The 26544-nt window shown below is 38.2% G+C and overlaps 1 protein-coding gene across 5 annotated transcripts in view; it reads right to left on the bottom strand.

Annotated features, from left to right (window-relative positions):
• Positions 1–26544, bottom strand: part of COL19A1 (collagen type XIX alpha 1 chain) — a 339181-nt gene that overhangs the window by 56756 nt on the left and 255881 nt on the right. For 4 of the 5 annotated variants that reach the window (XM_001135236.6, XM_063813156.1, XM_016955765.4 and 1 more), the window contains 14 exons: positions 24632–24673; positions 17113–17175; positions 13871–13906; positions 12935–12970; positions 12787–12840; positions 12042–12095; positions 10597–10650; positions 9857–9946; positions 8151–8195; positions 7964–8041; positions 5120–5155; positions 4955–5008; positions 4814–4867; positions 3422–3463 (listed from right to left, as the gene is read on the bottom strand). In XM_001135236.6, coding sequence (XP_001135236.3) covers positions 3422–3463; positions 4814–4867; positions 4955–5008; positions 5120–5155; positions 7964–8041; positions 8151–8195; positions 9857–9946; positions 10597–10650; positions 12042–12095; positions 12787–12840; positions 12935–12970; positions 13871–13906; positions 17113–17175; positions 24632–24673 — 738 coding nt within the window. The remainder of the gene's footprint in view (positions 1–3421; positions 3464–4813; positions 4868–4954; positions 5009–5119; positions 5156–7963; positions 8042–8150; positions 8196–9856; positions 9947–10596; positions 10651–12041; positions 12096–12786; positions 12841–12934; positions 12971–13870; positions 13907–17112; positions 17176–24631; positions 24674–26544) is intronic. The other variant, XM_016955766.4, reaches the window with a different exon arrangement.

Here is a 26544-nt window from a genome sequence, read left to right as displayed (position 1 = left end):
GTCTTCTGGCTTTCATCTTTCTCCTGTGCTGGATGCTTCCTGCCCTCAAACATAAGACTCCAAATTCTTCAGCTTTGGACTCTCAGACTTACACTAGTGGTTTGCCAGGGGCTCTCAGGCCTTCGGCCACAGACTGAAGGCTGCGCTGTCAGCTTCCCTACTTTTGAGGTTTTGAGACTTGGACTGATCCGCTACTGGCTTCCTTGCTCTTCGACTTGCAGACAGCCTATTGTCGGACTTTACCTTGTAATCACATGAGTCAATTCTCCTTAATAAGCTCCCTTTCATATATACATATATACTATTAGTTCTGTCCCTCTAGAGAACCCTGATGAATACATGAGGCAAATCATCTCAAAAATGCTGGGTTACAGCAATCCCATTACTGGGTATATACCCAAAGGATTATAAATCATTCTACTATAAAGACACATGCACACGTATGTTTATTGCAGCACTGTTCACAACAGCAAAGACTTGGAACCAACCCAAAAGCCCATCAATGATAGACTGGATAAAGAAAATGTGGCACATATACACCATGGAAAACTATGCAGCCATAAATAAAGGATGAGTTCATGTCCTTTGCAGGGACATGGATGAAGCTGGAAACCATCATTCTCAGCAAACTAAGACAAGAATAGAAAACCAAACACCGTATGTTCTCACTCATAAGTGGGAGCTGAACAATGAGAACACATGGACACAGGGAGGGGAACATCACACACTGGGGCCTGTGGGGGGTTGGGGGGGGTAGGGGAGGGATGGCATTAGGAGAAATACCTAATGTAGATGACGGGTTGATGGGTGCAGCAAACCACCATGGCACATGTATACCTATGTAACAAACCTGCACGTTCTGCACATGTACCCCAGAACTTAAAGTACATAAAAAAAATGCTGGGTGAAAAAGCTCTCTTCATGGTGGTCTTTCTTAGAGTCTGAATATATAAAGGGGAACTAGGGTTATATGCAATGTTTCCCAGATGAATTTTACCACCCGGATTATTTCACAGGTGGTAATGTGTTGGCAGGGGAGTTAAATATATATTTATAGAACTATTACTGACACCTGAAAAACTATGAAGATAAAGAGACACTTGAGAACTTAAGAAAAACAAAATGATTTCCATATTTCAAAAAGTATGAAAAAGATAATTATCTGCAGACACAAACATGGCATCTCAATATGGAGCAAAACCTTGGCATATCAATATGGAGCAACATTTTAGAATAGATTATTCAATAGACTGTTTAAGTGAAACATTAAAAAATGATAATCATTATGATAAACATAATTTTTAAGAGTCATTTGAAACTGACTTCATTTTCTTTGGGTTAGGGTTACCAGAATGGCAAATTTAAATAACTGAGTTTTGTTAACATTCTTGGAAAAATGTCTTAAGATTTTCTCATGGAAAGAATAAAGATGCATCAATTATTAACCAATACACAAAGTCATTCAAAGAGGGATTGATATGCTGATTAATCTAGAAGAAGGCCTTTGAAGGTGCCTGTAATTATGCCAGTTCTTTTTAATACTTTAATCAAAGATATTTTTGCGAACAGAAAGCAGGATGATCAAATTGTCTAAAGACTCAAGGCAGAGAGAGATAGTGTTAACATATAGGGTAACAAGATCAGGATTTAACATGATGTTATTACATTGGCATGACAGATCCAACCCACAGTCTAAATTCCTGTATTTGGATTTTGTTCGGGGAACTACATACCTCCCCTTTCTTCTATTGTATACAGTTTGTGGAGACTATCAGTCAAGATGTCCTGCTCGTTATGGACTCAGAACCTTAGTGAAATGATGCAGGGATTGGTGCAATGGCAGAGGACACTCATTAGAGGGATGATTCCCGGGCGAGATTGTCAATTAGTTCCACTTCTGAGAGCCCTGGTTCCACTTCCCGTCAGAGCCTATTCATGGTCCTTTTATCTGTTCTGTGAGATCCCATATTCTACCAGTATATTCATTTCTACTAAAGCATACAAGTTTCTCATCCTTAAAGAACCCTAAGTATTCTGAAATGATATAACTCCGGCAATCCTGCTATTTCCAGCACCACTGTCTTGTAAAGAATCTAGGACTTAATGTCTGAGGACCTATGTTCCTGCGTTAATGTTACATTTACTTGCTCTATGACTGAAAAAGTTACTTAACCGCTGAGAACTTCGGGTCTCTCATCTGTAGAGTGGGAATGCTGCAACAGCCTGAACTCATGAGATTATTATGGAAATTAAATAAGATGATATAAGTAAAGTGGCATATTGAGTGGCATGTAATTTTAACTCAATAAATATAAGATTTTCCTGAAATCCCCACAAATATTCTTCTCTGGCTTATAAAAACTGCTGGCTTTTGGAGGTCCTAGAAACTCCTTTAATATATTTTTATATTTATATTCATATTTACACTTATGTTTATATATCTATTCTCAAAACTCTACCTTACAAATGTATATGCTAGAACTCGAGTCTTTTGAATTCAATTAAACAAATATTTCTGCCTGCTTACTATTGTGCAAATAATTGTGCAAATCACTGGGCTAAATGCTGGAAATACAAATTAAATTATATATATATAACTGTAGTCTGTGTGTGTGTGCGTGTGTGTGTGTACACATACACAACGTCCATTCATACAAAGACAGATACAACACACTGTGTTTGAGTATGAAGTCAAGGGCCTGATTTTCATGTGGCCTCACTCAATCTTAGCATATCAGGCAGAAACATACAAATACATACCCTTACATATGTGCCATTATCATCCCCCCCTACCTGTTTTACTGATAAAATACAGGGAAGTGTTAGAGATAAAAAAAAAAGAGGTAGCAAGATTAATTCCCTGAGACGATAATAGGTAGAGGTGATTTTTATTGAACAGAGTAACAGGTATTAGGGCACTTGTTGACTGTGGAATTTTGTAAAATCCTATGACATCAAAATTCAGCCTTGTAAGTGGCTATTTATAGAGCAGCACTGATTTCCATCTTGGGACTGACCAGGCCAGATATAGCGAGAAAGATTAGGTTTCACAGTAGTGAGCCAGGGTGAGTCAACACCCATTAAGAGAAAGATGTTCCTCCAGAGGAGAGAATAATCTACTCCAGAGTGCTAATGACATAATTCCTTCCCTGTAGCCAATTCATAACTATCCTACCAGCTGCCCTCCACCCCTGCCCCACCCAAAATGAGAGGCTGGTAAAGAAGAAGAGAGTGAAAGAATTAGGATAAATGGCACAAGATATATAAGATACATGTTTATTTTCCTATCTTAAAGATGTCCTGCCATTTAAAAATTGAATTTTAGTTCCAGCTAAGCAATTGACTCAATTTCTGCTAAATATTTTTCTTTCTAATTTTTCCTGGAAATTAACACATAATTTCTTACACAGCAATAGAGTACCTTGAGCAAAGCACCGATGTCTCCCAAGAGAGGAAGTGCAATCTGTGGTTAAGAAGATAAAACCAAATATATGCATTTGTATATGAACACAATACAATATAAACATACAGTATAATATAGACATTTTTCCTCAAAATGCCATGAAGCTTCTGGTGTCTCACTTTAGAATCACTGGCTTAACATTATGTTTCGTATCAAGAAATGTGCACATGGCACTGATAGAATTCAGAACAAATTTTGAAAAATGTTCACTATTCTTCTCTCTTGAATGTGCAAACACACATATCATAGTTTTGACTGTGCATCCCTATTTTATATTTTCATGGCAACCTTTATGCTGTCCCTGGTATATCATTGGTTTTAAATAATACATAAAAATAAATTATTTATTAAAAGGAAATCATTCCTCTGGCGAACACACTATCAGGCTGTTGAGAAATATGAAAAGTACCAGATGTTTGCCTTAAACTTATTTCTCATGGAAGTTCAAAAGAACCTACAGTTGGCTTAAGTGATAGGCAAGACAAACACTGAAGGAACTTGGGCCACATTTTGGCCACACGTCTTGAGATGTTCTTTCAGAGAGACACTGTGTAAACCCAAGTAACATTTTTGCAAGATTCCCAGAAAAATGCACAAGTGATTCACTCAACAGTGGCGTTAAAGTAATGCCAAAATATGCCTCCACGCATAGCTTATAAAGGCACATAAGGCCCAAACACTGTGGGAGGTAGAAAGGATTTGTGAGGCTTAGAACTGAGAAGCCAGATTTGGATTTTATTATACAAGACTCTTAATACAATGTCATGTACCATATGGCCTCTCAAATTATAACTGCTGAGTCTGAGGCTATTTAAAGGGGTTTCACTGTTGCTCAAAGCAAGGTTTAACCTAAAATAAAACTTTGAAACACACATTTGTGCCTAACCCTTTTTCTAAGCGCCTACTCAAGCCAGTTTTCATAATTTAATCATCGCAACATTTTAAAGCTACAGAATCAATGGATCTATACCATATTGTAGGCAACTTACCTGCAAAATTTCATTTAGAAAAATGAAATTCATTTAGCCACTAGCAGTAGAAAAAATAGAAATCATGGCAATATATTTTATCTCAATTTTCAATGGGATTGAGACATTATATGCCAAGGCTCAGCCTGGGGCAAAATTGTACAGTTGAATTATACCCTTAGGAAATAAGTATTCATCACACACACAGAAATGCTGATCCAGCCTGAATTTTTTTTCCCTCGACAAAATAATGGGGATAAACAAAATCACCAAGCAGTCACCGAGCATTCTAATTAGTTTGGACAGCAAAACTTGCTTGGTAGGCTGTTTGGCTTCTGGGTGCATTTAAGATACATAAATCAGACAAGGTTTGTCTACATACCGGGTCACCTGGGGGGCCTGGCAGGCCTGGCTTTCCATCTCTCCCTGGAACTCCCTGAAAACAGAGGTATCCATGTTCAATCTTTGCACGTGGCACAGGTGCAGATTAAAATGGGGGAGGGTAGATAAAGAAAGTCCTTACATCATTCCCTGGAGTCCCTGGAGTTCCTGGCAACCCAGGGAGACCTCGAGGACCCTGGAAAAGGAGGGAAATAAAAACAGTTACTTATGAGGATGGTCTTTCAGTCATTTCCCCCAAGTAAGCAAGCTGGCTTTGCTGTGCTAAAAAATTAGTTAAATAGCTTACCTGAATACCTGGCTCTCCAGCTGGTCCTTGGGCGCCCTGAGTACAAATGAGATTTTATTATTAAAATTCCACCAAGAATGTCCATAAATTATCCAAGTGACATAAAAGACTAAGCATTGTAGTTTACTTAGAGGAACAACAGGGTTTGCCACCGTACACACGTGGAAAACTGCAAAGTCGGCCAAGACTTTCAGGTCGTAGGTGAATACTTAATCAGATACCTGTTGCTGGAAACATCAACATGATTTTGCTCAGGGACTTGGGACATCTATATCATTACCATAATCTGTCACTGCACATTCATGAGGGCACAAAGAATGCATCCAAATTCCACCTGTCAGAAACTGACCACCCACAGGGGTAACTGGCTCGGGGATTCTTTTCTTTTCTGCTTTCAACTTTGAGTCATTTATCTCTTGGAATAAATCACCAGAACCAGTGTTCAGTGACAGGAGTAGGAGGTAAAACACTAATCAGTGATTTTTTTCTACTTTTAGAAAATTAGAATTTCGGATAAATAAAATGAGGCTGGGAGATTATCAGGGAACTTAACGATGGTAGTTGTACCGCTCTTAGGTAACCATGAACTTCTGCATAAGGAATTTTCAACCTAAGTAAGTCAAGAGCTGGTTTCTTAGCAGTTGACTTCAGTAACTGCTTACTGATTTTTCTTTTCTTATTTAAATAAATAAATATTCATATCACTGCTCTTGCCAAAGCTACTTTTTCCTCCCTTCCTATTTATCCTGTGTCCCTGAGTGATTTTTTTCCTCAACCACCATCACTTCCCTAATAATTTTCTTTTCTTTTTTTTTTTTTTTTGAGATGGAGTCTCACTCTGTCACCCAGGCTGAAGTGCAGTGGTGCAATCTCAGCTCACTGCAACCTCCGCCTCCCGGGTTCAAGCGATTCTCCTGCCTCAGAGAGTAGCTGGGATTACAAGCGCCCACCACCATATTTGGCTAATTTTTGTATGTTTAGCAGAGATGGGGTTTCACTGTGTTGGTCAGACTGGTCTCAAACTCCTGACCTCAAGTGATCCACCTGCCTTGGCCTCCCAAAGTGCTGGGATTACAGGTGTGAGCCACCAGGCCCAGCCTCTAATAATTTTCTGATACAAGTTTTTACTTGGTTTAATTTCCATCTCCAATGGTCTTTTACATTCTTGCCCTGGCAAATCAGACAACCCTCATTCACAACATAACCCTTCACTGCTTATGCTTTCTTTTAACTTTTCATGATAACTTCAATATAAGGATGTGATATTGTGATAAAATAATATGTGTTCTCTGCCCCCAGTTCCTGGCACAGAGCTCCTAAAACCCTTGTAAATTCCTTAACAATAGGCTGCTAACATAAAGTCCTGTTCTAATACTTGTTTTTTGACCCTGGTTCCTGACACAGAGCTCCTAATCCCTTGGGTTTCTTGGGTGATAGGAGAGTCTTTTGTTCCAATGAGGTGACTCTCGGTGGGCTCCTGGATAGGAGCTGATCACCAGAAAGACCAAGCCACAGTTAGAAGCTTGGCCTTTCAGCCCACCCCGCGTTCTCTGAAGAAGGGAGAGGGGCTGGAAATATAGTTAATTGTCAATCTTGCTGACATGATGAAGCCTCCATAAAATCCCAAAATATGGAGTTTAGAGAGCTTCCAGGCTGGCGAAAACACCCATGTGCCAGGAGAGTGACACACCCCAACTCCCTGGGGACCAAAGCTCCTACACTCAGGGACCCTTCCAGACCTCTCCCTTTGTATCTCTTCTTCTGACTGTTCAACTGTATCGTTTATCATATCCTTTACTGATATCATAAACCAGTAAATGTAAGAAAGCGTTACTTGATTCTGTGGACCACTCTAGCAAACTATAGAACCTGAGGTGGGGGTCATGGAAGCTCCCAATTTATAGCTGGTTGGACAGAAGTCATGAAGGTCCAGATATGCAGTTGGCCTCTGAAGTAGGGGTCAGTTTTGTGGGACTGAGCCCTTAACCTGTGGGATCTGACTCTTAATCCAGACATGGATTGACTAATAGAACATTCAGTTGATGTCCATTGGGGAATTGATGAGTAGGGGAAAAAAAACCCCACACAGCTGGTGTCAGAATTGTATTTATGTTGAATGTTAAGAGCATAATATGAAAAAAGTTACTTTGTTTTTGTATTACACCACACAGACCAATTTTCTAAATTAATGTCATTAGAATAACCATTTATTTCCACTTTTCTTGTTCAAAAACGTTTTATGTCTTTCCATAGTAAATACAAATTGTACATTTACTATTATTTGATCTACAAGTGTGGATATAGTGGTCATTATTAATAGGGGCTGTTCTAGGCTCTGTCCTTATAGTTTAAATACTTTAAAAACTTCCCATTATTTATTTTTACCATTGAAAACACCATCTCTTCACTCTGAAGACGTTACTCAGACCTTTTTGGTGTCATTTCACTTATGCATACTCCATCCAGTTTAAATATTAATTTCTTGTTTTAACTTAATTAAAAACAAGCTGTAATATATATTGGCCTAATATTAGGCATTCTTACTATCTTACAAACATGTATTTGTGCCTTTTAATATATAGAATAGAGGTATAAGGGTTAAATGACTGCTTCTAATCCAAACTTAGTGTATGTGTGACCAGCATCTGTAAGTTAATAAACAAACAGTGGGTACTGTCTCTGTGCTTAAGTGATACAACCTCAATGCTGATCAGTCATCTCTGGATAGTGTTTATTTGTATTTCCGTCTCTGACCTTTCTATTCTTTTCTCCTTGTTAAAATTTGACACTGGATTTTGTTTCACAGTATTGGAATCAACAAGGACTCGAATGAATTTCACTTACTGTTCTGCCAGGAATTCCTATCCCTGGTGGGCCTATGTCCCCTGGGGAACCGTGAACACCTGGAAGTCCTCTTTCACCCTGTGAAATGAAAGGCTTCTGTTACTGCAAGTCTCAAGAGACATACATTTTTTCTGCTATATTTTGTTAATTATTCATTCCTTAAAAATTAACTATAATATTTGTATACCTTTGGCCCACGTGGACCAGGTGCTCCAGGATTTCCATCTAATCCCTAAAAGAAAAAAAATATGAATACATATCTTCTTCCAGAAAAGTTATAAACACATTAGAAGTTATAACTAAAATATGTTTCATCACTCTTCATCTTGCTTGAATAAATCTTTTTCTATAAAAGAATAAGGAACGGGGAGTAAAAATTTCAATATGTTTTAGATTTTGTATAGTTGCTTTAAAATATAAAATATTTTTATTTATAAAATGAGGCACCTGATATTGAGAAATATTATCATTATTTAATACATAAAAAGTTCAAAGGAGATGAAAAACAAAGGCACATAAAACATATTTTAAAAACATTGGTTATTTAGATTTTCCAGCAGTCCAGTTTTCAATGTCCTGGGAATAGTCTGGGTCATAAAGACATTTTCTGCAAATGACAAACCATGATGATACCTGCAAAACCTCTGGAAGAGAAATTTCAGGTAGTTTTCCTGTTTTACAATACTGCCTTAGGAACGTTTATGTTTTAAAACCAGTGTACCTGACTGGGATCCATAGATCTCTACAGAATTCATGCCTAGGATTCAGGGGACCTAGGAATCTTCCAAAATCATATGCAAAATGTTGTATGCATGTATATTTTCTTCAGAAGAAAGCCCTTTGCTTATCAAACTTTTAAGAGGTTTTATCTCCGATTTAAAGAGTAAGATGCCTGTAATCCCAGCACTTTGGGAGGCCGAGATGGGCAGATCACTTGAGCTCAGGAGTTCAAGACCAGCATGGACAACATGGTGAAACTCCATCTATACAAAAAATATAAAAATTAGCCAGGTGTGGTGGTGTGTGCCTGTTGTCACCACTACTCAGGAGGCTGGGGTGGGAGGATCACTTGAATCCCGGAGGTGGAGGCTGCAGTGATCCATAATTGTACCACTGCACTCTAGCCTGGGTGACAGATTAAGACCCTGTCTCAAAAAAAAAAAAAAAAAAAGAAAAGAAAAAAAGAAACAATAAGATGAATAGATGAATATTTCTTTTTTCCCCTGACTTTTATTTTAGGTTCAGGGGTATATGTACAGGTTTATTACATGAGTAAATTGCATGTTGCTCAGGTTTATTGTGTGAATTATCCCACTACCCAAGGAAGTAAGCATGGTGCCTGACAGTTTTTCAACCTTGCCTCCCTTCAACTCTCCCCCATCAGTAGTCCCCCATGTCTTTTGCTCCCATCTCTACTATGTTGGTGTGCAACCAATGTTTAGCTCCCACTTATAAGTGAGGACATGTGGTATTTAGTTTTCTGTTTCTGCATTAATTTGCTTAGGATAATGGCCTCTAGCTATATCCATGTTGCTGCAAAGGACATGATTTTGTCCTTTTTATGGCTGCATAGTATTCCATGGTTATATGTATCACATTTTCTTTATCTAGTCTATTGTAGATGGGCATGTAGGTTGAATCCATGTCATTGCTACTATGAATAGAGTTGCAATGAACATACATCTGTCTTTTTTGTAGAACTATTTATTTTCTTTTGGGAAAAGAAACCCAGTAGTGGGATTGCTAGGTCAAATGGTAGTTCTGTTTTAAGTTCTTTTTTCCTTTTTTTGCAGACCTAAACTTATTCCCATACTTGTGATCTGAAACTAGGAACCCACAAGTAGTAATTAATGAACTTGCAAGAAAAATATTAACAAAAGGGCTAATACTTACTGGTTCCCCTGGCAGGCTTTTCCCTGGAGGACCAGCCTCACCTTTTGGACCTGGAAGCCCGGGAGGGCCTATGATCCCACCCGGATCTCCCTGTAGAAAACAAGGTAAGATTCTTACTTTGATGCTCAGGTTCATGGTGGGAAGTGAGGAGGTAGTGGTTTCCATTGTTTTAAGTTGTCATCATAGCCAGTCAAACTTCATTCATTCACTCACTCACTCACTCACCAACTCACTCAATAATATTAATTGAGTACCTAATTCATGCCTGTTCAGTGCATTTAGATTTTGCAGTTAGTTATGTTAGCAGTATCATGAAACATATGCATGTGTATGCACAAAGGGGCATATCTATTAATAAATTTCTATAGACGATCTTTATGTTTTCTTTAAGTTATTCTCCAATAATGGTTCAATGTTAATGCACTGTTTCCATGTAGATATCAAGAAACAGATCCTGCAAGATTAAGAGACTTCTTAGGTTTATACCAGAATTGGTAACTGAGCTTGACTTTCAGACTCCTGATATCTTCATCTGTCAGTTCATTTTGTCACATCGCATTCCTGTGCCAGAACCAGGGCTGCCAAATGCACAACTCTAGGTGGTGCCATTTACATTGTAGTTAATGTGCACAACCTGTACAATCCCAGAAGCCCTGGGCTGTCCTTTCATCTCCCTTATGATCCTCTGTCTCTTCCTCCTATCTACTTAACATATAAAATGAGGAAAATGTAAACTATACCTTTTCTCCTTTAATGCCTTGTTTTCCTGGGATACCATGTTCTCCTGGCAATCCCTAGAAAACTCAGAGTTAACAGGAAAGAGTAATGAGAACATCTGTTACAATAACATTTCCGTATATCTGTGAATCTCTGTCAAGAGAACAGAATTTTAACATATAACCTATTAATAGAAGGAGTTGGATTGATTTTGGCCTTTAAGACCTGGAAAAATATTAGTGATTCTACGTGGTTTGTTGTTTCAAGTGAAGCCACCTGGATGCCATAGGAAAGAAACTAAAGTCGAATTGAACCGAATGTCTCACCCATATTATTGCCATCGAGGAAGGATGGTGGTTGGCAGCATCACATAATGATTCCAAAGGACTCTAGGGCAACTAGAAAAATATGTTTTTACTATGTTTTAGAAACAGTGGCTCTTTCCCTTTTGATTTTGTTCTTTTTATAGCTCTGGCCACTATCACTTAGTCTCAGTTTTTGAGTATTGTGGCTCCACTTGTGCCACCAGGATTCTCTCTCTCTTTTCATAAGATCTGTCCACTAGGTTTATCTACAGTGGCCCATTACTTGGCAAAGGGGAGTGATCAAAAGCTTTGCTCTATAAACTGGGTGTTCAAAGTACCAAGCAGAATATGTGCACCGACTAGTAGACAGGAGAGGCTCAAGCGGTGAGCATGGAGAATAGAATGTGAGGTTAAGGGGCTGTTCCCAGGGCATGAAAAAAGGAGAGATCCTAAGAGTTGCCTGGAGGGAACTCTAATCATGGTCAGATAGTGATCAGTCTCCAAGGAGTTATGGCCAAGGATTTTTCTTATTTTGCTCAAGTGTGAACTGATGGAGAGCTCGCAGCTCCCAAGTTGTCAGAAGGCTAGAAAGTTGTCCAAGGAATAAAAAGCTGATCCGGATAATGAATAGAAAGGTGTATTGAGTATTTTAAGTCCACTAAAGCTAGGTTATAATGCAATCTGTCGATCTTCCTCCAGACATACTTTTAGCCAAAAGACTTGCTTTTTTTGGAAGGCTTTTGCTAGAAAATGATAGAAGCTTTGGAAATGTCTTCCTTAGATGGAGACTTGAACTAAAAACTGTGAATATTGAAAATGTTTGCTTTCTCTTTTGGTGTTCTTTATTTCTTTTGACATTTTCAATCTCCTCTACTGCTGGTACAGCACTGACAAGCATGTCCAAAATGACAATTTGATTAACTTGAGCTCCAAAAACCATTTATTAGGCTAATGATACTCAAAAGGACCTCACATGATTATATGAAGGGTCTAGTCTTCCCAATAGCTCCTGACATTAGGTATGATCAGTTTTAGTGGCATAGATGACCCATGTCTTTGGGAAATGAGGGATAACTCAGTTACTTGAACTCACGTTGATATTTTTAAAAAACATGTCCTAGTCTCAATTTCAATTTCAGAAATATCAAAGACATTATACATACAACATCTCCTGGCGGTCCTCTGGGTCCCGTGGAGCCTGCAGATCCTTGCTGACCCTAAAATAAAAGGTGGTATATACTTTAGCTTTGCTAAAAAAGAAAAAAAAGATAGATTGTACCTGAGTATTTGTAAAGAATAGTGTGATCTTCATGTATAGGAAGACCAACTTTCCACCATCCCACTTTCCCACTTTATCTGTATAATACTGAAATGTGCTTTGGGATTACCAAGATAGTTTCCAGATACTTTTAATTTATGTGTTCTCACCAGCAGGTGATAACTGGGTAACTTGCCCTACCCATTGTCTGGGAGTACACCACATTAATTTCTCCTGCATCTTCCAAAAGCTGCTCTCTTGGGACACTCCTGTGGAATCCCACTTGGGAAACTCAAGCAACTCAACATTGCATAATTTTGGTTTAGAAACTGAATCTTGAATTCTGTTCCTTTTAAGAATATAGCTCAAGGTCATAGATTTAGCTCACATTGTTTACTCTTAAGGCTTTTAGGGATGCTATTGTGAATATGCTCTGAAAAAGAGTATAGAAATCCTATTGTGAAAACCAAAAGACAGTTAATCTGCATGTAATAAATGCAGCCAGTGGGGAAAATCACCATGGAAACAGGATAAAGTCTTGGAGAGCATTTGTGAAGAAAATGAGTGGCACACCAAAGCACCATGTTTTACACAGAATGGCTATAATTCCCAAATTATTTCCCAAGAAATCTTAGTTATTTCTTATATACCTTTAGTCCTGGGCTTCCTATTAAACCAGGGGGTCCAGGATCTCCAGGTTCACCCTAAACACGTGGGGGGAAGGAAAGATCAATGTTTCTTTAATTTTCATAATCTCATTAAGGTTGGAGAGGAAATTGAAGAATGCCAGGAAATTACCTTTACTCCCTGTGATCCTATTATCCCAGGTTCTCCCTGTAAATAAAATAATTACTATAAGGGTAATGCTTAAATTCAGATGGAAATGGACATCTCTGATACTTTAATTGAATTTCTACTAATTAACATACAATAAAAAGGGAAATTATGGAAGACACAATAAAATCAAGGAGAGTTCATTCTAAAACATGATTCAAAATACTTACTACTAATAAATAATACTTTCTTGATTTCTTCATTATAATAATTTTCCCCCAATGCCATTTTTGACACTAATTATCATGTCCCATTAGCAATCACTGCATTCTTTACTTAGCTGACATAGTTATAATTTGCCACCAACTAATCTCATGTCCCAGAGAATTAAAACTTCAGAGAAAGAATGAGGGAGAGTAGAATTTAAGGTAATATGTGTTGGTGATTCTACTTTTAGTTATATGTGCTTAATGGTTAGTTATATGTGCTTAATGAAAAAAATCACAACAAAATTAAGGTTATACAAAAGAGGATGATACTGGCTATCATAAGTTTGCTTTTTAAATTTTCTGTGACTTATTAATATATTTGATAAATCCACTTTGTGCCATTAACAGAATTTTTGGGAAAAAATGTATCTTTTATTTTAATTTTATATTTTTGATATCCTACATGGATGTCTTGTATAACATTCATGTCCAATCACTATTAGTAATTGGTTAAACATGTATTAGAAAACTCAAACCAATGTTGAAGTCTCCTTGCATGACAACAGTTAACAAGGCTTAAAATTTCTTATTTATCAAAATAAAAGAGTTAAAAATCACAGAGGAAAAAGTAAAATGCTCATGGACCTTATTAATCAAATCTATTAGACTCCAAAGTAAACATACCAGAAAATCAGAGAGAAACAAATCAATGAAGTAGAAAACCCAAGGTAGTGATAAAATATCTACTTACTCTATCTCCTTTTTCTCCTTTTGTAAAAGGCTCTCCCTAAGGAGAAGGGGTAGAAAATAGAATTAAACGCTCTTAGAAATAAACTCTCCAAACCGGGGTGTGGATAAACCCTATAGGCCAAACTCAGATTCCCATTGCAAACAGACCTCCAAAAATACCCAGAGTGTCACACAGTCTGTCTTTGCCGCTTAAAGGAAATATACGATAATTAATTTAAAAACTCCTTTATATTCCCAAATGAACAATGAGTTAATCATTCTAACATCATTTATAAAATCCCAAGTGGCTGACAAATTGGAATGCTGCCCAAGGCCAAAGCTTCCTATTGCCTAGTCCACATAGAAAACAATCACACACACACATCCAATTGGATGTGAAATGGGAATGACAGCAAGAAATTGATAAAAACGTTGAAGGGAAAGACATTCACTTGAATTCTTCCAGTTGGTTAATTGTGTGCTTAAATATACAAACTCATTATTTTAAAAATAGTTTCCTAGTTTTTATTTTTACTTTAATGAAAATGACTTGAAGAGGTTAACCATATCTGTAAGTTCTGTGTCCATGGATTCAAGCAATTGTGGATAAAAAATATTTGAAAAAGAAAAACAATAAAAAATAATACAGCAATAAAAATTATACAAATTTAAAAATAATACAGTATAACAACTATTTACATAGCACTTACATTGTATTATATATTATAAGTAATCTGGAAATGATTTGAAGTATACAGGAGAATGCATAGGTGATATGCAAATAAAAATAGGCCATTTTATATTAGGGACTTGAGCATCCTCAGATTTTGGTATCCTCTGAGAGTCCTGGAACCCATCCCCCACAGATACCAAGGGACAACTATATACCCATATCTACCCAACATGATGAACTATCTTAATAGTGGTTGATTTCTATATATTAGATCAAGGCTTTATTTATATTCTTATTTCCCTGCTTGTTTTTGCTTATATGACACTGCTCATGTCATTGCTTATTTACAGCCACTGTAAAGTTTAGTGGCCACATTGACTAAAGTAACTGGTTATAAAAGAAAAAAAAAAAAGAGAAAAAACCGGGAGCCTAGTTGTCTAGATACTTGATATTTAGTCCTGGCTCCAATGGCTACTATTTGAGGCAAGTCACTTAATCTTTTAGAGCTCCCCTTTCTTTATCTATAAAATCATGGGGTTCAACTAGGTGATCTTAAGTATATTTTAGCTCTGATGTGTTACACATCAAACCATATTCTGAATGTCCTATGGTGGGGGAAAATTTGCCATTTTAGTTACCATTCAGGATCAGTGGTTCAGAATTTACCTTTGAATGAATACTACTCTTCTGTTTGGGCCTTCTGATTATTATGCAAAGTAAAGTCTACATCCTGTTCTGGAAGAGAAAGGTTGAGACCATAAAAAGCTAAACTGCTCTCCGTAATAATGTAAAATTTGCGTTGTTTTAATGTAGGGGTAGAGGAAGGTGGCAAGTAAAGATGTATGGGGTGGTGGGATAATTAAGGGATGAATAGGGACCTGGTATGGAGAAGAGTTAGGAGGAAAAGAAGCTCTATTTAAGGAAAACAGGGCTAAAGGCAGTCCTCATGAGATACATGGACTGCCCTTGAAAGTTAGTGGTAGGAAAGAAAGCCAGAGGAAATCCCTGCAGGAGGAAAAGGCCTATGACTCCTAGGAACTATGAACTCCTTCAACCCTTGCTGCTTAAAGTGTGGTCCATGGACCAATAACACCAGCATTACTGAGAGCTTATGAGAAACACAGACTCTCTGGTCCTGCTTCCAAACCTACTGACTTAGAATCAGTGGGATTCAAGTGCATGTTCACATTTGAGAAGCACCACTCTAACTCACTGAAAGTTTCTCCTTTCTGCTCTAAAAATCCTTGATTTTCCAGTAAAATTTTTATAAATCTTACTGCAGGGTCCTCCATGCATCATGTGGAAATTAAGAGAAGGTTGGTGTCAGTGTTCAGGTTTGGAGGGAAGACAGTGGAGACCTAGAGAAGCCGTTAAGAGATGGTAAGAGGAACCTCCAAGTGTGGAGCACCTAGAGAGCTGGCAGGTACCAGGGGCATGCACCAGGCTGGATTTCTGAGACATGAGATTTTCCAGACATTATTGCAAACACTCAATTGGAGAACCTCATTAAAGACTGCCAAATCCTGTAGTTGTATAAGAAGGCTTGAACTGAATACTAAGGGCAAGCACGACTCCCGAAGGTAGAAGAACTGGGGTACATAGGCCACAGACTGATTCTAAAGCTGCAAAAATTACTGTCATTGTTAATTTTTTAAAGCTGAAGCATAGGGAAAATTTGGCTTTGTAACACTGAATACTTTAAATAATGTTCCTGTTTGTCACGCAGGCAATTTAGTGACCTCTTCATGTTTTATCCCCTGATAAACCAATATCCTTTATTCACTCTCGTAAAGAAAGGGGTAGAGTGGTTTAATAAGATGTATTACTTTTCTTTAAACAAAGATGAAACATTTGTTAAGCCTGATTCTCACTGATTCTTGAAAACTGCTTTTTTAAAAGAAGCATTAAAACAAGTCATTTTTTGTACCTATGATTTCTCTAATCACTTTAGGTGGTCCTATTTGAATATAAATGATACTGTAGGGTTTTTCTCTTTTTCCCCACAAAAAGAACTACATTTTGAAAGAAACTGGCCACAGTAATACCAAAAAGGGGTTGGGAAGCCACTTTGATCATACAAAAATCAAGAAAGAAAAATAACTTCAGAAGGTACAGTGAGAACAGTTGTTTGAGCAGAAAGATTGTTTCCAATTGCTTTTGGATAAATTTGTACTAGTCTTCTGATACATTGATTTTATTATTTTAGCTGCAGTGTTTAGTTATACCAGAGGAGCTTTGTGATTTTAAACTTTAGGTTCTAGAATCAACTCACCTAGGTGTGATTCACAGCTCCAATGCTTAGTACTGTGTGACTTTGGGCAAAGTTTTTTAACCTCTTTATGCCTTACTTTCATCATTTGAAGTATGCAGGTGACAATAGATGACCTTATGGAAACTTTTTATGGATTAAGTGTGTAAATACATGTAAGAGACTTAGTGCATAGCGTAGCTAGTACTTGCTTGAAGATCTGATCTGTTGTTTCCCATGACAGGATCAACCAAGGCACGTGGAATTGGGGCTGATTTGGAAACGTATTTTTAATCCAGTTTTTTAGATATTCTTCCTCTGTCCTCAAAGCTAAAATACTTACAGGTTCTCCTTTTTGTCCTTTAGGGCCAACAGACCCTGGAAATCCTGGTAGTCCAGTTTCACCCTTTCAAGACAAAGCAGAAGAGAGATTTTGCAGATGGTTAGAGAAGCATTATTGTGACTGTCAGATACAGAATGATTGCTTGCTCTCCTGCTAACTATACAATTTATCTATTAGCATCCAACAGACAATGCAAAGTTCTGAATCTACTTAGGCTATTTTTATGATAATGTGTTTGCCAGTACTTCACAATGGCTTTATGTCTTTTAGAAATCCATATATTTCATTATGATACTTAAATGTAATGTGAAACAAAGTTAATTATTTTTCCAGGAAAGAATATCTAGAAGAGAAAAATTATAATTTTGTTCTGGTGTGCCAAAACCAATTTTTTTGTGTGTGATCTCAAAGACACCAGACTGTTTAACTGGCACAATAATCCAGACTCATTTTATTTCAGGCACTTTTTTCTTTGTTTAGGTGGGCAGAGTCAGTAGTTATATGAAGCAAAATGAGTCTCTCAGCTGTTTCCAGGGTTTATAATGCTACTTAGATGATTGGCTGTGGGCAAATAAGGCATTCTTGTAGATGTGGTGACAGCAGTAGCTTAGAAATGTCTAAGAGGTTCTGGTCAAAAACCTTGAAGAGAGATCTGTATGTGACATATAAAGAGTGTTTTTGGAAAATATAATTTGAGAAGTAATACTTAAAGAAAGGAGTTATATCACTAATGAGACTTCAGAGGAGTCTCAGCATTGTGCATCCTTTTGGTGTTTACCAAGATCTCTGAATACCTACACAATTCTTAAATTAAACATAGTCTCTAGAAGATATGTAATGCCGATTTTTTTTCCCTAACCTCAAGAGCATTTTTGCAAAATGATGTTCACCATTACATTTCTGAGCATATACCATTTTTGCCTACCTAGCCTATTTTTTTACTTCAAAAGAATAAATACAGAAAACATAATAAAGTAGAATACACCAAGCCTTCATGTACCAGGTACCCAAAATGAAAGAAATTTAAAAATTTACAAAGAAGAAATCCCCTATATTTCCTATTTCCACCCAGAGGGAGCCACTCTCAAGAATTTAGTATTTATATTTTCAGTTTATATTATTGTACTTTTACTGCATATGTGGAATCATAAACAATATATTATTGAATATTTGAAACAAATTCCATAAATAGCTTTATCTCATAAATAACATACTATGACTTGTTTTTTCCACTCAGCATTGTTTTTAATATCCATCTCTATTGATACATATGATCTCATTCATTCATTATAACAGATGAGTAGCATTCTAACATGTTAATAAACCAGCGTTTATCTCAGCCCCACTGACGGGCACTTTGGTTGTAATCAGCTTTTCTCTGTTATAAACAAGGCTGCAGTGAATATCTCTAATCCTGACCCCTGTGGATGTGCCTAATTGTTCATTTTGAAGCCTCAAACAGCTACCAAAAAGTGCTTCAAGTATAAATTTACTACAGCCCTAAAATCTTCGGCTAATTTTTATATGTATATCCTAATCCATGTCTTGTGATTTTCTGCAATGGATAGACAAGATCATGTTTGTATTAATTAGTCTTCTAGATTTATGGAATATGTTTTGTTAAATTTAATCTTAATTTTACTAAAATTTTAAAACCTCATGTGATAGTATAACTGTGGAACCAGCCCAAACAGGGCCTACTCTGTTGATAACAAAATGTCAAGTTACCTTTAAGGTATAACAGAGCCCAAAACTGCAAGTCATGCAGCCTAGGCACACATAACAGAAAAAGCTTTGACTTGTAACAACAGCTGGAACCAACAATTCCTCCCCTTGGGTGGAACCAAGAAGACCGGGACATGACCAGAACCTGAACTCTTTCAGAAGCATGGAAGTCCATTAGCCTGGAATATCCAGGGCAAAAATCTGCCTCAACATACCTTACCATAAATGGTCAAATTTGAAGCTGTCCAATCAGATTCTGCCAAACTAACATCCCTAAATCCCGTCCCTTGCCCTCTGATCCCTTAAAACTTGCCCCAATCCCCAAATCCAGGAGGCCAATTTAAGCCCAATTCCTGTCTCTTTGCTGACTGATTTTGCAATACAATCTTTCTTTTATGAAAAGCTGGTGCCATAGTTATTGGCTTCGGTGCACAGTGGGCAGTGAGCCCATCTGCTTGATAACAATATTGTAAAATACATATTTGGTCTTCGTCCCAGTTTCCTGGCATACAACTCGTAGAATCCTTGGAATCCCCAAAGCAATAAGTGTCTTTTTGTATGTTAATGAGCTGACTGGTAGCTGGCAGCCCCTAGGTTGCTTCAGGATTGGGCTGGTCACCAGAAGGACCAAGGCTTGATTACAGTCTTTTCAGCCTCACCTGCAACCTCTGGGGAGGGGAGAGAGACTGAAGGTTAACTTGGTCCCAATGACAAATGATTTAATCAATCACGCCTACATAATGAAACTTCCATAAAAACCACAAGGACTGGGTTCAGAGAGCTTCTGTAGAGCTGAAGTTTAGAGGTTCCTGGAGGGTGGCATGACCAGGGAGGGCATGGAAGCTTGGAACCTTGGCACCCCTTCCCACGTACCTTGCCTTACGCAGTTCTTCATCTGTAAACTTTGTAACATCCTTTACAATAAACTGGTGAGCGTAAGTAAATATCTCCCTGAGTTCTGTGAGCCATTCCAGCAAATTAGTGCCACGGACGGGGTCATAAGGACCCCGATTTACAGCCAGTTGGTCAAAAGCACAGATAAAACAACACGGGGCTTTCGATTGGCATATGAAGTGGAAGGCAGTATTGTGGGATTGAGCCCTCAATCTGGGGATCTGTTGCTACCACCAGGTAAACAGTGTCAGAATTGAATGGAATTAGAAGACAATCAGCTGGTGTCTGTTGCAAAACTGATTGCTTGCTTGCTGTGTGTGAAAAATTCATGTATTTGGTCATAGAAGTATTTTGTGCTGTGAGAGTTGATACTAGGAAAGAAGTGTTTGCTTTTATGACTCACCTCAGTACTAATTTTTTATACCATTAGGCTTTCAGCTAGTAATAGTAAGGCCCTGTTGGAGAGCCAAGGAACCAAATGGATAAGAAGCCAACTTGCAGACCTGTCAGTACAAATATTCTACAGCAGTGTTTCCCAAAGTTCAGTCATCCGCATCCCAACTGTGTAATATTTGCTATGTCTACATACCACCTATATATACGTAGCTTATTTTTTCTCTGAATTCACTCACATTCTTAATTTAAATATTCAGTATGCCTTTTGAAGCAGTATCCATCAAATTTAAAGTTTAGTGTGCTGGATACAGGCTTTTTCCTAATTCAGAGGAAGCTACATAAGTATTGTTTTTTTCTATGGTAGTATCTAAACATCCTGTGTATCATCAGTCTTATTCTTACCACATTATAAGAGAAGCCATTTTTTTCCTAGACATAGTGAATTATATTCAAGGTAAGGCAAGGGAGAAGTTGGGGGATACATTTAGGAACAAATTGTTGTTGGTTTGATAGAGAAAATAAACAATTAGCCTTGTATAGGCATTAGGGTGTACAGAGTGACTTTCGTGTTACCCATCTGGTAGGTGCTACAGTCTCCGTTGTATAGGTGTGAAGGAAAAATATGCCTACTAGTTAGACTTGCCTAATAAAATAAAAGTAGAAAGCTGAGAAGGAGTCTAGCAATTGCTTGTAAAAATCAAATCTGCCAATATCAAAGGGGAAGGGGAGGAGAATGTACATGGTGAAATAAAAGTAAGTATATTCATAGCTGCTCTACAGGTAAACAGGGGCAGGACAAAAAAGGGGTTGCAGTTCATCTTTCCACATAGTCGTTGGATGACATTGGGCTGGAAGGAAATCTTAGAGACCTCTTTCCTCATAAAATTCTGCAAGCAAAAGCATTTTCTACCTGAACCTTAGACACATATGGGTTTGTATTTTTTATTTAAATTGAATGTTCAGTGATTTATCACTGTAGAGATGAGTTGAAACACAAATGATGAAGTTACTTTGCATTAGGAAAGACTCTCCTCCAGTTTGACACTTTCGATGCTATTAGCTTGGTGCTGTAGTGACTCCACCTTTTCCCTGACAGTCTTCCTCACAAGACACCTGCTATTTTCTCAGGAGTGCTAAGATATTCTGATATTTTGTTCTACTGTCTCTATAAAGCAGCAGTTCTCCTCAAGTAACTTGCAAGTACATTATCCCTTCACCACATCCTGTCAGTCTCAGTCAAGCCACAGAGCAGGGATCATTCATTTCCACACTGGTAGACTGCTCATGTGGATGGTCTCCATGGCCATTTACTGCAAGTCGTGGTTCTCCCTGTATCGTAGTGTTCTTGATACAGGATGTGGCTGCTAAACCAGGGGTGATTGGTGTGTATATTCCAGTGCTATTTGTGCTTCTCCTGGTGCTTCATTGTAGTGTCGGGTTCCAAAGGGTTGGCTCTTTTAGTAATTCTATTTTGCTGGTCAGTGCATTGAGAAGTAGCATATTATAAAGGAATGGTGAATCACTTATGTGTTTAATTATTCTTCTGGTTAAATATTTTATTCTACAGCACAAACTGAGTCCCTTCTTTGTCAAAATTATGGTGGGAGATACAAAGATGAGCAAGACCAGGTGCTAAGAATGAGAACAACAATTAATCCTCAAAAGTGCTAAATGAGACCTCATGAGAGGAAGGAAAGATTGAGATGGGTGAATAGAAAAGAACAAATCTTTAGTGAGGGCTTTATATGTGTTTTAGTTATTGTGCTTTTGAGTAACTTCCTCTTATTTAATTTTAATCCTTCTATCAACTCTTTGTGTAGATACAATTCTGCCCATGGTGTGAATGAGGAAATGCATGCTTAGAGAAATGAAGTGGCCTTCCCAAGGTGACCTAGCTGTTAATGCCACAATCAACTTTTTGTCCCAAAGCTCATGCTCTTCCTATTACTCAGTGGTTCTTAGCCCTGGTTGTGTATTAGAGTCATCTGAAACACTTCTAAATAGAGATAAGACCCCTACCCCAAATCGGAGTCTCTGTGGATGGAGCCTGAGTGTGGGTATTTTGTCAGAGCTTTCCACGTGATTCCAATGTGCAGCCAGGATTCAGAAGCACTGGGGTTCGCCACAGGTGCAACAGAGATCTGTGAGAACAGCTTGATGGAGCTTTACATTTTCACTGTGGTGACTTACATTACATTAAATTACATTATAATTTAAAAAACTAATGTATTGATTCAGAAGAGATACTAAGTAGACTTGCATAGGTAGAGTTGATTTCACTCTTCCAGCAACTGCTATCCTCATGTTTGTGTTTGGTTGGTTGTTTTGAGACAAGGTCTTGCTCTGTGGCTCAGGTTGGAGTGCAGTGGTGTGATTATAGCTGACTGCAGCCTCTACCTCCTGGCTCCAAGTGATCCTCTTGCCTCAGCCTCCCTGGGAAGCTGGGACCACAGGTGTTTGCCAGCATGCCCAGCTAATATTTTTAATTTTTGTAGGGATGGGGTATCACTATATTGTCCAGGCTGGTCTAAATTCTGGGCTCAAAGGTCTTCCTGCCTTGGCCTCCCAAAGTGCTGTGATTACAGGTGCGAGCTACCACCTGTAATTTTTGTTTATTTTATGCATTGTTTATTGGCAATTTCCTGTTAGTCATGCTTTTTAAAAGTTTTTTTATGTGTCTCTTTATATCATGTACTGCATCAAGTTCCCTGTAGACTCTTCTATGTTATTTATTTGAGTGAGAGGAGGGAACAGTTATGCCACTGGCTTTTCCTAATTCTACTTAAGATTCTGAAGCAATTAGAAAAGATTTTGAGCAATAGAAAAGGTCCTTAGAGTTTGAAACACACCTGTTTTACAGAATCAAATTTCTCATCAGTGAGGTCTTAAGAATGTCTAAGTAACATATGTTTCCTAATGAACACAGCAAAACAGAAGCCAGCTGTTTTGTTTCAAGAAATGAATCATCATTTAAATACTTTAAAAGTCACAACACTCTTCTTTGCTCAGCTGTCCTATGTGACAAGCTTTGTGGCTTTCTTTTCCTTTTTTTTCCCCTTAGCCTGCATATGTCCAGAAGTCATTGCTTAAAATGTAATGCGTTGGTTATGGTGGCGTATGGTTTCTGTTAGCTATTAGGTTACAGGAAATAATGTTAATGTACTAGCAATAAAATCTAACTCACACAAATGACTTATCATTGCTGTATAATCAATTTTTGGATGTCTTTTTCAGAATGTCAAGCCTTTATTTATTTATTTAGCAGAAAATTTCATTTTCAATCATCAATCTATAAGAAGCTCCTAGTTTCTGGTGAGACTATCTTTTAGCAGTAACTTCTGGTGATGGGTGTACGACTTTTCGAATGGATTGGTTGCACTGATTTATAAGACACAGAAGTCATATTTTCTTGGATTCATGTCAAAATCCCCTGCCCTCAATCTAGAGAAATTTTACAGGTGAATGAATGAAAGTAGCACTCACAGGCCACATTCCCTCAGAGTATTTTCAAACTACTCATCTCTGCCTGTAGATTTAATGTGCATTTTTTTTCTGGCAATGGCACATTCATATGGAATCCAAGGTCATTACAATTTCAGAATCAAACAGGAGTGAAACATCTTATTGAATGGGGAAGTGAATCTGTCATCTTTACAGCTATGATAATTAAACCTGCGAATGACAAGGGGAATGCAACGGAAATTTATCAGTGTCTTAATTTTAAAACTATTTTGAAATAATTATTTGGTTAAACCACTACTGGACAGTATAAAACCCCACCAAAAATGGCTGCCAGGGCAGCTTATGTTTTGGTAATTAGGAAAACACAAAATAGTGAGCCTGGGCTTGAGGCATTTTGCCAAAGGGGTCTTCAGATTGTTTTTGCCACCTACACAGATTCACATTTAATTACAAAACAAGTCTTGTGTCCTGATTTCATTTATCTTATTACAGTAATTTCCCCTTGATATGTTCTCTTTCTTATAGCCAACTGCTACTCAGCAGTCCTTGCTGGACCCTGAAGCAGATTCGAATCCTGCTGCCTGGTCAGGAGGCAGGCGGAGGCCCCTGCCCACTGCAGGCTGGACACCCTCCCAGAGATGCAACCCAACTGCTGCCAGGGGGCTGCCCCCTACATGGGAATGTGTAAGTCCGTATAAAATACTGGGCCCTTCTATTCACTTTGAAAATCTGATTACTGCCGGGTGCAGTGGCTCAAGCCTGTAATCCCATAACTTTGGGAGGCTGAGGCAGGTGGATCACCTGAGGTCAGGAGTCCAAGACCAGCCTGGCCAACATGGTGAAACTCTGTCTCTACTAAAAATACAAAAATTAGCCAGGAGTGGTGGCACGTGCCTGTAATCCCAGCTACTTGGGAGGCTGAGGCAGGAGAATCACTTGAACCTGGGAGGTGGAGGTTATAGTGAGCCGAGATTGTGCCACTGCACTCCAGCCTGGGCAACAGAGCAAGACTCCATCTAAAAAAAAAAAAAAATCTGATTACCTTGTCTCCTTTCAGGCCTCCAGCTTCATGTTCATCATTTCCCTAGGGGTGAAAAACAATTTAAAATACAAAAGAAAAATCCACGAATTTTTAACACATTCAATCTGTAACAGTATAAGCAGTCAGATAATAGTTCTGTAACCGCTTTTTATGGATACTAGGTCATTTGTGCAGACATCTTTGTCTCTCTCGCCTGTTGTTAAATATTCCTGTTAAATATTCTTCTAAATAATTCCAGCTTTGGACACCCCATGCATCTTCTTTGTGACTTCTTAAGGAGATTGCTTCTGGAGAAACATCACACCTCTGGGGATAAATACTCACTACTCCAAATCCACATCTGGCCACTTCAACTGGCCTCTCCATGTATCTGAGCATCTCTGATCTGCTCTCCCTACTCTCAAGTCTTCTTTATTGTTCTCAGACCACTGCATTAGACTCTACAGTCCTTGGGCAAGTGACCTTGCCTGTAACTACACTGAAAAAAATGCAAGTTCTCAGGCACCACTTTTTTTATTTTATTTTTTTCCTTTTTGAGGAGAATGTGTCTCACTATATTGCCCAGGCAGGTCTTGAACTCCTGGGCTCAAGCTGTCCTCCTGCCGCTGCCTCCCTAAGAGCTGGGATTGCAGGCATAAGCCACTGCACCAGGCTTCAGTCACCACTTCTAATTCCTGCCAATGAATGTACCAACCCATGTGCATGCACATCTGGGTGTAGTTAATGAGCTGTCTCATCTCTTATCATGGCTGTTTCCTCTATAAATCCTCTGATTCCCATGCCCTCTGCCTTCTTAGGAGATTTTCCTTATTAATGTTACCTATTGCTATCAGGTGAAATTGGCCAATTTGGTAAAGTTAAGTAAAATGTAGCTAAAATTGGCCAATTTCTTTAACACTTCTCTTTCTCTCTCTGACTACCTACCTATTCTACCTTCTTTAAACTTAACACACAAAGAGCATACAGTTCCCCAGCACACATTTCCCTTAAGTTACTCTCTTTCCTCCCATTTCTGGACAATTTTCTCAAAAGGGTAGTTAGTGCTTTTTGCATCCACTGACCAAGACAGCCTTAATGTTTCCCTCAGCTGGAATCAACTTTGGACAGGCTTGTTCCTAATTCCATACCCTGGCCTCTCTTTTTCTAGATCAATCGCTTTAGAAAATCTGTATTTGTAAGTTCTTTCACTATCCCTTTGAGATGTAAATCTTTCTAAAAGCCTCCTGTTAGTTTTACAATCTGGGAACGTCTTTCTCAAGGACCTGGGAGCCATCCCTTTAAAATGTAATCATGGAGAAGATAGTGCCACTATCTTCCAGGCTCTGTGGGAGGGTAGGAGCCTAACTTCAGCCTTGTGCCAAGTTGTAAACCTTCTTCCTGTCACAAAGATATGAGAAAGTTTACTCTTCCTTTGGGTAAAGCCAATTAGTAAACACAAGGAAGTGTGTTCTCTTTCTTACATTCAATACTTAAAAACTCTCCTGAACTTTGTTTCAGTGGAATTGAGCTCAGACTAAGTCTGCCTTCTCTCTCCTATTGCAATAGACTTGAATAATGTCTTCCTTGCCTGTTTAACTTTGTCAGGTGCAATTTTTTATTTGACACCACTTATGTAACTCCTGTTTACTCCTAAACACATATGTATTTGACACTGGCCCCGATCAGTCCACTGATGTGGCCCTCTAATGTTAATAATAATATCTTTGCTGCTTACTCTAATGGACTCTTCAGTAATTGACCTTCTTGCTACACTTGTCACTCTCTTGGCTTGTATGATAGCTTACTCTCCTGGTTTCTTCCTATCTCTGTGACTTCTTCTTCCCTCATCTGTTAGAGGTTGGATTTCCTCAGGATTTTCTTCTTTGTGACTCAACACTTTCTCCCCAGCACTCTTATTTACCTTTGTGGCTTAG

This window comes from Pan troglodytes, chromosome 5 (assembly GCF_028858775.2).
Source record: "Pan troglodytes isolate AG18354 chromosome 5, NHGRI_mPanTro3-v2.0_pri, whole genome shotgun sequence".
Lineage (NCBI taxonomy): Eukaryota > Metazoa > Chordata > Mammalia > Primates > Hominidae > Pan > Pan troglodytes.
Note: the sequence above shows the minus strand (reverse complement) of the source record. Positions and strands in the feature narration are given on the sequence as shown.